Genomic DNA, 12360 nt, shown 5'->3' with positions numbered 1-12360 from the left:
CCAACACTTGTTCCATTATGTGTTTTCTCCCTTGAACATTGAGACAACTCATTTCTGCATGGGAATGAGTTTCCCCAGGTCAAATAAAAGGTGTTAAATATGGAAAATGAACTATGTAACTGTAACGTGGGCAGGGCTGGGAGGGGGAAACTGGGGGAAAGCAAAGGAAGAAGTGACATTGTCCAAAAAAAAAAAGTACTGATTACCAGACTTATGTATACCTTAATAATAATAAAATTACATATTAAAAAAAATTAGCCGGGCGTCGGTGGCTCATGCCTATACTCCTAGCCACTCAGGAGGCTAAGATCTGAGGATCGAGGTTCATTGCCAACCTGGACAGGAAAGTCTGTGAGACTCCATCTCCAATTAACCACCAGAAAACTGGAAGTGGTGTTGTGGCTCAAAGTGGTAGAGTGCTAGCCTTGGGCACAAAAGCTCAGGGACAGCACTCAACCCTGAGTTCAGGCCCCACCCCCCCAACAAAAAAGAAAATTAAAGGGTTCTTAGGCTGGGAATATGGCTTAGTGGTAGAGTGCTTGCCTAATACTCATGCAGCCCTGGATTCTATTCCTCAGTACCACATAAACAGAAAAAGCCAGAAGTGGAACTGTGGCTCAAAGTGGTAGGGTGCTAGCCTTGAGCAAAAGCTCAGAAACAGTGCCCAGGCCTTGAGTTCAAGCCCCAGCACTGGCCAGAAAAAAAGGGGTCTTGAAAAGGTAATGAAATAAAGAATGCCATGATGAGATAAATCTGGATTATTAGGTGGGCTCAAAGCTACTCAAAGGTACTATAAGAGACTAAGCTGGGCTGGAGACCAGGTAGAAGAACTTGGGAGCACCAAAGCTGGTTAAAGGAAAGGACTCTCCTAGAGCTTTTGGGTAGCACAGCCTGTGACACCTCCATTTTGGGCTTCTAGGGAGGGATGTTCTAGATATCAGATTAAAAGGTGAGTGAATGTGTGTGTTTAAACTTAAAGGATGCTGGGAGTTGGGGGCTCACACTTGTAATCCTAGCTACTCAGGAGGCTAAGATCTGAAATCAGCCAGGGCAGGAAAGTCCTTGAGACTCCTATCTCCAATAAACTACTCAGAAAAAGCAGGAAGTAGCGCTTTGGCTCCAGTGATAGAGTGCTAGCCTTGAGCAAAAGAAGCTCAGAGACGGTGCCCAGGCCCAGAGTTGAAGCCCTAAGACCAGCAAAAATAAATAAGCTTAAAGGCCACTCCTCCCAAATTTTTTTTTTTGGGGTCCATTCATGGGGCCTGAACTCTGGGCCTGGACGCTGTCCCTCAGCTCTTCAGCTCAAGGCTAGTGCTCTACCACTTGAGCTACAGCGCCACTTCCGGCTTTTTTTCTTTTTGCTTATGTGGTGCTGGGGAATCGAACCCAGGGGCTCATGCATGCAAGACAAGCGCTCTACCACTGAGCCACCTTCCCAGCCCCACTCCTCCCAAATTGAAGAGCCTTTTAGAGGGGGAGAAGGGTAAAACTCCCAATCAGCCTCCCCCACAAAAGGGAGTTTAAGAGACCGGTATCCTCCTTTCCCTTCCCTAAATGGTAGAAACAGGCCCCTAGTTCCAGCTGGGCCAAAGCCCACCCCCAACTACATTAGCAACAGTAAGGAAATTTTAAGTAAGCCCTTTCCAATTTCTTCCCATAATATCATGCCCTCTTCAGAGGGGATTCTGGTCTGCCTTCTTCCTCCCTTTCTCCATTCATGGGGGCAAGAGGAGATGGATACCCCCTTAACCACACTGAAATGGAAGGCACTCTCCCACAGCCTTCCTCCTCCCCACAACACAGCTGGAAGGGGGAGGGGAGGTCAGCAGGGTTCATAAAGGCCAGATGTTAAGGAAAAAGACAGGGTCGGGGGCACACACACACACCCCCCCCAACCAATTCCCTCATTAGGGAAGAAAAATGAAAGGAGACAGTTTTGAAAACAAACACAACTTTTGTGGTCCCAAACAGTTTTTCTCAAGAATCTGCTCTATGCAAACAATAACAACTTTTTACAAAGCATTTTCACAGAAAAGGAGACAAGTCCTTCCCCAGGGGGCCCCCATGTGGGAATTGTTCCTCCCTCACCGGTTTTAGGGAAGGAGGGGTCAACTAGCCACTAGTGCGGGGTGGGCAGATATGGGAGCCAGCCCAGCTGCCCTTCACACCCCACCTTCAATCTCCCCGGCCTCCCTGGACCTCACCTTGGGCAGTTATTCTGTGCTGACTCAGGGAGCTCTCCTGGCCAGGGTGTGGTCCAGGCCCAACTCCACCACCAAGAAAACAGAACCTCTGACCCTAAAGCTAATCCCTAGGCCCAGCCCCTTTCGGATCCATCAGCTCCCTGACAACTCCCAAATGCCTCTGGCTATGGAGGAAGCAGGGGGGCAGCTCAAACCTACTTCCCCATTTTGCCCCTCCTGGGCCCAGAAGGCCCCCGAGGGTCCTTTTCTTTACTCTTTGCAACTGGTTTTGACACCACTCTTTACAGGGGCTGAGTTTTGGGGTCCAAATCGGCTTGGTCCTATACCTCCAACCCTCTCCCATCCAGAAATCGGTGGAGAGGACCTCGAAAGGCAACTTGTTTGGTCTGATTTTATTGATTTCTTCCACCTTCCATTACTTTCCCTGGGACGATCTCAGGCCCCTTCCCCAAGCAAAGTGTGTGAGTGGGGAGAGGAGGCCAGACCTCCAACCCAGCTCCTCCTAGGAGAGTCAACTGGGGGGAGGGAGCCGTTTTACCAAGATGGAGGGGGTCCTTTTCACCCATTAGACCTTATGAACCGAATGCAAACGGAAAACTGAAAAGGAAACTCCACAACTGGATAAACTGGATTTTGGTGGCTGAGACAGAAGCTCTCACCCATTAGGGGGTCACCTGAACTGAGGGAGGGGGGAAGAGGCAAGACTAAAAGGGAACAGGAAAGAGGTGACCCGCCTCTTTCTCTCCATCGTGACTCCACTGGTGCTAAGAGTGCTGGGAAAGGTTAAGGGGAGTGAAGGGTTAAAGGTCTGGGCCGCTGGGGGAGTGGGGGATGCCCCCAGGGAGCTGCCAATCACCTTCCCACCCCCACCACAGCCCCCACACCTCCCAGGCCTGCCTTCTGACACAGAAACAACCGGTTTGTCCATCATCAAGGTCCTTCTCTCCCTTTTTTGGGTCTTTTTTTTTTGAGCAGTGGCCTCCTTGCTCCCCTAGGGTGAAGGCTCTGCCCCCAGAGAGCCGCGACGGAGGAGGAATTGGAATCTGTGTCACTCAAGTCTTCTTCACTTAAGCCCACTCCGGGACTCTTGCCTTTGGCTCCTCTGTAAAGATGAACTGGAGAGAACGTCAACCCAACCTTCTAGATGCTTGAAGATCACTGCCATTTGAGGTCCCTCGGTCGGTCACCCACAGCCTAAAAAAGTAGAAACAAATGTTGAGAGTCAAAGAGCTCTCCTCGAGCCCGCAGTTTGGCCAAGGCCCCAACTTTCCCCGTTGCCAGATGATGTTCCACGCTCAGAGTTCTTCCAGATTGACCCTCCAGGACTTGAGGACGGGGGGCTCGGGGACAGCGGGTCCCCCAACCTGCCACCTCCACAATGGGTGGGCAGGCGGTGGCTTGGCGTCTCCCTGGAGGCGAAGCGAAGAGGCGGGCCCCAAGTCTCCATCTTCCCCCACCACCAGGGCCGGGGGGCAGGGGAAGCAGTCGAGGAGACTAAAGGTGCTGGTGGAGGGGAGCGTGGGTGCCGGGCGGCGGGGCTGCAAGCTGCGTTGGGGCGGCGCTGGCCGCCGGCGTTTCTTGGCTGCTCCCCGGGCTGGCCCTTTCGCCGGCGGCCGCTCAGACCCCCGGCGCAAACACGGCGTGTCCAGGGCGAAGCCCTTCGCGTAACACCACAGTTTCGACCTGCGGATCAGACGATCGAAATGTTCCTGGCGTTGATCGCCGGGCGCGGCCGGAGCTGCGCTGGCCGTCGAGGGGCTAACGGCTTCAGCCTCGGGGGCCGCAGGAGGAAGGTTCCCCTCGTCTTCCGCCTCCTGGCCCGGCAGGGACCGCTCCGGAGCCACCTCTGGGGCCGTGGTCTCGGTGGAGAGGCCCGCAGGTGGCGGCGGAGGCTGGGAACTGAGCTCCTGAGTCGGGCTGGCGGCTGGATCGAGCTGGGACTCGAGACCCGGAGCTGGTCTAGGCGGAGACGAGGCGGAGCTGTTCGAAGACTCCCGAGGACTGCGGGGCTCCGGGCAGTGGCCGGGAGGTGCGCAGGAACGAGAGCCCAAGTGCGGGAAACTGCCTCCGCCCTCTTCCTTCTCTCCGCCGCTCCAGCACACCGCAACGTCGGCATCCTCGCCGTCCGGGGAGTCGGGATCGCCGGACCGCCCGGTCTGTTCCCCGAGGTGGTTCAGGGCCTCCGGAGCCCAGCTGCCGGTGCACGGGGAGGCGCGAGGGCCCGGCTCCACCGGGGCCCGTGCCTCCAGCTCCCCAGGCCCCGGGCCCAGGGCGGACGCCCGCGGTTTGGCGAGAGCGCAGAAGGCGAGGGCGCGCAGGCACAGCGGAGAGAACTCCTGGGTCCCTCGACGCGGCTTCCGGGCCGTTGGGGAGCAGGGCGACCCTCGCGGGGACGCCGGCACTGCCAGGCGGGGAGGGGGGCACAGAGTCTCCATGGAGCAGCCGGGAAGGGTCCCCACTGAGGGAGCCCTGGTCCCAACGGCGGGCTGCCCGAAGAGCCCACGGGGTAGGGAACATCGCCCCCCCTCGACGGGGAGGTCCTTGCTCACGGGCGCCCCCGGCCCGCCCCCGGGGGGCCGCGGCGTTCCGGCTCCCTCCGCGATCTCGTCACGCGGCCCTCCGGGCGGCCGGACTCCTGGGTCCTTGGGAATCCCGGTACGGTCACCGGATCTTCCCGCCGCCGCGTTTGTTGAGCAGCCCTGGCGGGAGCCCTTCTCAAATCACCCGGAACGTTGAGGCTTGGAAAACAAAGCGGCCGGCGAGTACGGGAGGCGGGAAGGACCCCGGCCCGGCACCCGGTACCCGGGCCCAGGCGGCGGGGAGGGCGCCTTCCGCCCTCTCGGCTTCTTTCTTCCCCGCTGGCTCCCGGAGACCGCGTTATAGAGAACTGCCCCCTCGCTGCCCCAATACCAGAGCGGCGGCCGCGAGCCCGCCGCTGATTGGACTACACCGCTCGTGACGTCGGCACGACTCCACCCCTCCGGCGGCACCGCCCCCGTCCCCATTCCGCACACAGACACACACACGTGGACCCGGCGCGGCTGGGCGGGCGGGGAGGAGGGAGCGTGCGCGGGTGGGATGGAGGTGGGGGGGGTCCGGGGAGCCGCCGCACGTGGCTCGGTGGCGTCCCGGCACTTCGTCGTTGCAAAGCAACTCGGATTGGTTTTTTTTTTCCACTTAGCAGTTGCAGTTTCCGTGTCTTCCTCGTCTGTGAAATGGGAACGTTCCTATCGGCCCTCTTGGGGCTAATAGAGCTTCGAGAACCAACGCGAATAAATTATATATATATAAATATATATATATACACACACACATATATATATACACACACACACACACTAAATCGGAGGGAAAGGTAAAAAGATGGCGATTAACCAATTTTGCGTAGCTAGGACTCCTGGGAGCAGAGTATTTATTTCAAAAAATAGTTTGTAGGATGAGTAGTTAGGAATTCAGTACAGGCGTACAAGATACATAATGGAGGGAAATGAATCGGGAAGGGGAATATTGTTATACATGAGGAGGATGAGAAATAGACGTGTGTGTGTGTGTGTGTGTGTGTGTGTCAGTCCTGGGGCTTGAACTCATGGTCCTGGGTTTTGTTCCTGAGCTTTTTTACTCAAGGCTAAGTGCTCCACCACTTGAGCCACAGCTCCTCTTTGGGCTTTTTGGTGATTAATTGGAGTCCCACCTCTCCAGGCTGACTGAAAATGGTCATATTTCAGCCTCCTAAGTAGCCAGAATGGCAGCTATAAGTCACCTGTGCCAGGCTCATAGATTTTTCTCATTACCTTTTTCCATTTCTCTGATTCAATATCTAAGTTCCCCACAACTTAACAGAATTAGAAACGTGTGTGTGTGTGTGTGTGTGTGGTTTTTACACAGACCCTCTCAACTCCCACAGAGTAAGCAAAGGAAAAGCGAATTCCCACTAAATAAATACTCTGATAATATAGTACACACTCCTCAGTAAATCCTGTCACCCAACTCTTTCTTAGTTTCTGTATAGGAACCTGTTTCTTTGTGTCATTAGTCTGGGATTGAAATTATGTCCTTGTTGTCCATAAGAGCTCCTGAGTAAGCAGAATACTTTGTCTTGATCTTGATCTCAGCTATATCCCTAGACTGTGCTCAGACATAATAGGTGGTAAATAGTTGAGAATGAATGAATGAGAAATCCCTGTGATATTTCTCCCCCTAAAAATCAAGTTGCTAGAAGGGATAAGAAAGAATAATTTGTGTGTGTGAATCTGATCAAAGTACATTATATGCCTTATGGAAATATCCCAGCGAACTCCTTTGGTACAATTAATATATGCTAATAGAAATCAGATTGTTGCACAGATATGAGATTAATGGCTTGGAGTGAGGGGTGAAAGGATGCTGGGGCATGGGGAGGGGAATGGAATTATCTACTCCTGGGGCCAGGGCAAAGGAATTGATTTCTTTTCTTCTTTCCTACTTTTTTTTTTTTTTTTAAGACAGAATCTTACTACATAACCCAAGCTGGACTGGAATTCTGGAACCTGCCTCAGCTGGGATTACAGGCATGTAGCAGAGAGAGTTTCTGTAACAAATGGGACAAATGCTGCTTCATACATCCTCACCCTCCCAGTAAAGACAATGGAGTCATTGTTTTCCTAAATGGACATCAAATAGCATATGAAAGGCAAGAGATTGGAGAAGTTTGCCTCCTCCACCTTCCTCTTGCAGAGCTCCAAGGTAAAGCCCCAAAGTGGAGCTTTGGGAAACTAGGGACTGTGGTGTTCCTGTCATCCAAACACTCAATGTCTTCTGTAGAAGAGAGCAACTAGTGCAGTTATCAAGCAGAGCTGGATCTAGTTTACAGGATTCCTGGTTGAACAAAGACCCCCATCAGAGGGTGGGGATGGGTAGGAGGAAGAAATTTCTGGAAAGATGATCTTCATGGCTGGTAGGTATAGAGGGAAAGCAGTGCCACATTTCTTTTTCTTGGGGGCCAGAGGGATGTCTGCTTCACTCAGCCTGGGGCTGAGATGCCTGGGGAAGGGGCTTTGGGCGAATTGCAGCCCATGCACTGGGACATGCCTTCTATCCATTCATATTTGCATTACTGCACCTAGCTGTACTCAGTAAAGTATTGACACAAGGAGAGAATAACCAAGAAAATTACCCTTACGAATAAATGAGTATTATGTAACAATGCAGATCAAGGGCTTCCTTCCTTTTCCCAGCTGCCAGCTAAAATCTGGGTTTAGGGCTTTAATGAGGGGTCGGTGTTATAGAGAGCCCTTCCCTGGAGGGTGAAACCACTCTGACTCCATTGCTTTTTCTTCCCTTTCTTTCATCAGGGACCTCAGAATATAGTAGAAGCAACTACTAACAGCAAGGGTTAGTGAGAGCAGCCTCTAGCTGAAGTGATGGGGAGGGGGGTGTCATCCAGTTACTTTGTCTGAGGGCTTAGAAGAGAGTAGGGTGCAGCTGGGCAACCCTGGGAAGGTCACCTTGACACTCTGGATCTTGATGTCCCTGTCATCGAAAATGAACCACTGTGGCTTCCTCGCAGTGCTTTCAGCAGGGCTGAAATAAAATGTGAGCAGTCACCATTATTTATGCGGCTAGTCCAGCTGCTGCAGTTCCCATTGTCTACAGCAGAGGACACTCGACCCTGTCCCCAGCCTCTGAAATGAGGGGCACAGTTGCCTTCTTGGATAGCTCCTCCAAGGACCAGGCTACATGCTGGGTTCCATCTGACACCACAGGAGTAAGGGATCTATCCAGGGCTCTGGGAGCCTGGAAAACAGCCCTTCCTTGCCCATCTAGTTTTCACCCAGAGCAGAAAGAACAATCAAGTATTTGGGAGCAGAGGACCTGACTAGGTTTCCCTTAGAATGCCCTGCAGGGAACTGCTCCAGATACCATGCCTGAAATAACTCTGTTTTGTGTGTGTGTGCTTAAGTGCTGGGTTTGGAACTCAGGGCTTAGCATATGCTAGGCATACCACTGGCACTTTGTTTCTCTCTCTCTCTCTCTCTCTCAATCTCTGTCAGTTGTAGGGCTTGGACTCAGGGCCTTGGCACTGTCCCTGAGCTCTTTTTTGCTTAAGCCACAGTGCTACTTTTTGGTAGTTAATTGGAGATAAGAATCTTAGTTAATTGGAGATAAGAACTTTCCTGTCTGGGCTGGCTTTGCACTGGGATCCTCAGATCTCAGCCTCCTGAGTAGCTAGGATTACAAGCATGAGCCACTGGCACCCAGCTTCTTTCTTTCTTTCTTTCTCTCTCTTTTTTTTTTTTTTTTTGTCGGTCGTGGGGCTTGAACTCTGGGCCTGGGCGCTGTCCCTCAGCTCTTCAGCTCAAGGCCAGCGCTCTACCACTTGAGCTACAGCGCCACTTCCGTTTTTCTGGTGGTTTATTGGAGATAGGAGTCTCACGGTCTTTCCTGCCCGGGCTGGCTTTGAACTGCGATTCTCAGATCTCAGCCTCCTGAGTAGCTAGGATTACAGGCGTGAGCCACCAGCACCCGGCTTCTTTCTCTCTCTGTCTCTGACTCTCTCTCTTTCTCTCTGTCTCTCTCTCTCTTCCTCCCTTTTTTTTCCCCCCAGGCCTGGGTGTCTTCTCTGAGGTTTTTGCTCAAGGCTAGCACTCTGCCACTTGAGCCACGACTTCACTTCCTGCTTTTTGAGGGCTAATTGGAGATAAGAGTCTCACAGACTTTCCTTTCCAGACTGCCTTCAAACCACGATTCTCTGATCACAGCCTCCTGACTAGTAAGGATTACAGTCCTGAGCCACTGGCGCCCAGCTCAGATTTTGTTTTTGAGATAAAGTCTTACTAAAGCCTTGGCCATGCTTAAACTTGTAATTGTTGTACACAGGCCTCCCAAGTAGCTTGGATTCCAGGGCCTGTGCCATCATACCTGATTGCCCCACAATAACCTATAACACTTTATTTTGCTTTTATTATGTATTAATTGTTGTTTTATTGTGTATGTATGTGTGTGTGTGTGTGTGTGTGTGTGTGTTTGTTTGGAGATAGTCTCACTATCTAGCCTAGCCTCTGACTCTCCATTCTCCTTCCTCAGCCTCTCAAGTGCTGTGATTACAGGTATGTACCACCATGCTCCACTTTAATGAACTTTTTTTTTTTTTTGGCCAGTTGTGAGGCTTGAACTTTGGGCCTGGGCGCTGTCCCTCAGCTCTTTAGCTTAAAGCTAGCGCTTTACCGCTTGAGCCATAGCACCACTTCTGGCTTTTTCTGCTTATGTGGTGCTGAGGAATCGAACCCAGGGCCTCATGCATGCAAGGCAAGCACTCTACCACTGAGCCAAATTCCCAGCCCCTTAATGAACATTCTTTAAGCTGTTAAATGGCTAGCTGGGCCATTTTACATTCCTATTAATGCCCAAGTTACAAATGAGAACAGTTGCCTAAGTCACACGGCTACCAATTGGCAGGGCCAGGACTAGGTAGCCTAGTCCTGAGTCCATACTGGTAATGTCAAGTCTATATACAATGAGGAGTTCAAGAAGGAACCCGTTTCTTGCTCCAGAACTCCCTAAGTTAGACTCTGCTCCATTCCAGCAAGGTTGCACCACCTCCTAGCATAAGCTCTCTGGGAATTTGCCCTCATGGTGAATAAGTCCTACTTCTGAGATCAGGAGAGTCTGTCCACATTCCAGACTCATCATTTTACCAGAACTCTCTGACTTCAGGGCAAGTTACTTAACCTCTGAAAACTTCAGTTTCCTTATCTGTAAAAGAGAAATAGTATTTGCCTTCATACAATTAAAAATGTGCTTTAGGAGTCTTTAACTCCTATTTCCTATGTTGGGAACAGGAGATCTCTCTCTCTTTCTCTCTCTCTCTTTCTCTCTCTCTTTCTCTCTCCCCCTTACTGTGACTCTGTTACCCAAAAATCCTTGATAAAACTTTTTTTTATGTGCTTTATAGCTTAGCATGGGGATACCTATGTTTAATCCCAACCATTCTGGAGGAGAAAGATCTCAAGTTCAAAGCCAGCCCAGACAGTCAGTGAGATCCTATGTCAAAATAGATAGGTGCTAGGGCTGGGAATGTGTCTTAGTGGTAGAGTGTTTGCCTAGCATGCAGGAAGCCCTGGGTTCCATTCCTCAGTACCACATAAACAGAAAAAGCCAGAAGTGGCACTGTGGGGGGGCTGGAAGATGGCTCAGTGGTAAAGTGCTTGCCTTGCATGCCTGAGACCCTGGGTTCGATTCCCCAGCACCACATAAGCAAAAAGAAAAAAGCCGGAAGTTCGATTCCCCAGCACCACATAAGCAAAAAGAAAAAAGCCGGAAGTGGCGCTGTGGCTCAAGTGGTAGAGCACTAGCCTTGAGCTGAAGGGCTGAGGGACAGCGCCCAGGCCCAGAGTTCAGGCTCCACAACCGGATCCAAAAAAAAAAAAAAAGAAGTGGCACTGTGGCTCAAATGGTGGAGTGCTAGCCTTCAGCAAAAGAAGCTCAGGGACAATGACCAGGCCCTGAGTTCAAACCCTAGTACTGACAAAAAAAAAAAGGAGTGGAGTCTTTGATTGGGGCTTAAACTCAGTGCTGCATGCTCTCCCCTTGTTTGTTTGTTTTTTTTTTTCTCTCTCAAGGTTGGTACTCTACAACTTAAGCCACATTTCCACTTCCAGCTTTTTGCTGGTTAATTGAAGGTAAGAATCTCTCAGAAACCGGGCCACGGTGTCTCACGCCTGTAATCCTAGCTACTCAGGAGGCTGAGATCTGAGGATCGCCGTTCAAAGCCAGGCCTGGCAGGCAAGTCTGTGAGACTCTTATCTCCAATAAACCACTAGAAAACCAGAAGCGGCGCTGTGGCTCAAGTGGTAGAGTACTCCCCTTGAACTGAAGAGCACAGGGACAGCGCCCATGCCCAGAGTTCAAGCCCCATGACCGACAAAAAAAAAGAATCTCTCAGATTTGTCTGCCTTGATTGGCTTAGAACCTTGAGCCTCAGATCCTAGCACCCTGAGCAGCTAGAATCAGGTGTGAGCTACACACATTAGGCTCCCGTGTGCATAGTTTTTCCAAAGGAATATACCCACAGCAGAGGCATCTACCTCTGTCATCCTTCTATTGCAACTTCTCGGATTGCCTAGCATGCCAGCTCTCCTTCAGATTCTCCACCATCCTGGAGTTCCCCAGAGCCCTCCTGGGCCTTGTTCCATGGTAGGTATCAGTAACTGAGTAAATAAATTAGTGAACTAACTACAAACATATAGAAGAGGTATAGCTGGAGGAGGGCAAGCTGGCAGGAATAATTCCTGAGGAGTGTTGGAAAAGGAAAGAAACAGAAAGAAGAAAAAAAAAAGGGAAAGGTTGCCTAAGCTACTGTGAGCATTTATGTTCATTAAGGGCTCATATGGACCAAGTGCTAAACAGAACCTCAGTATTAGGAAGGCGCTGGTGGCTCACACCTATAATCCTAGCTATCCAGGAGGCTTGAGATTTGAGGATTGTGGTTCAAAGCCAGCCAGAGCAAGAAAGTCTGTGATACTCTTACCGCCAATTAATCACAGAAAAAGCCAGAAGTGGTGCTGTGGCTCAAGTGGTAGAGTCCCAGGATCAGCAACAAAACAAAGTAAATGACTATTCAGAGATAATTAAAAATATGCATAACTGTCTATTGGATGACTTAATTCTTTTTTTTTTTTTTTTTTGTCAGTTGTGGGGCTTGAACTCTGGGCCTGGGCACTGTCCCTCAGCTCTTCAGCTCAAGGTTAGCGCTCTACCACTTGAGCTACAGTGCCACTTCCGGTTTTCTGGTGGTTTATTGGAGATAAGAGTTTCACAGACTTGGACTGGGAAGTTGGCTTAGTGGTAGAGCGCTAGTTTTGGTAATAGTGTTGGGGTAATACTTTTAAGAAGTTCTTATAGGCATATATCAAATAATCTAGAATGATATTATCTGATGTCTTGGATTTACTTCAAAATAATACAGAGGGAGGTTCTACACTGCAAGAAGGGGTAACGGATGAAGTTTGAGGAAGTCTTATAGGAGAAGTCATCTTCCTTCTGAGTTTGGAGATGATGGGGAATATACAAGGAGGCATGTTTCCAACCTGGAAACAAGTATGAACAAGGAACACAGGCAGGCCAGCCTGTCTTAGGTACGTATATCTACCAGCCATCACCATCCTGCACTGCTGGCTTT

At 50.7% G+C, this 12360-nt stretch overlaps 1 protein-coding gene across 1 annotated transcript; it reads right to left on the bottom strand.

Annotated features, from left to right (window-relative positions):
- Nucleotides 1-1968: 1968 nt before the first annotated feature.
- On the bottom strand, nucleotides 1969-5065 carry LOC122103315 (elongin BC and polycomb repressive complex 2 associated protein). Its single transcript, XM_042673867.1, has one exon. The coding sequence runs from the start codon at nucleotides 4637-4639 to the stop codon at nucleotides 3500-3502; it is 1140 nt and encodes a 379-aa protein (XP_042529801.1). The 5' UTR covers nucleotides 4640-5065; the 3' UTR covers nucleotides 1969-3499.
- Nucleotides 5066-12360: the final 7295 nt, after the last annotated feature.

This window comes from Dipodomys spectabilis, unplaced genomic scaffold, assembly GCF_019054845.1.
Source record: "Dipodomys spectabilis isolate Male_0828 unplaced genomic scaffold, ASM1905484v1 ptg000018l, whole genome shotgun sequence".
Lineage (NCBI taxonomy): Eukaryota > Metazoa > Chordata > Mammalia > Rodentia > Heteromyidae > Dipodomys > Dipodomys spectabilis.
This window is presented reverse-complemented; position numbering and strand designations above follow the sequence as displayed.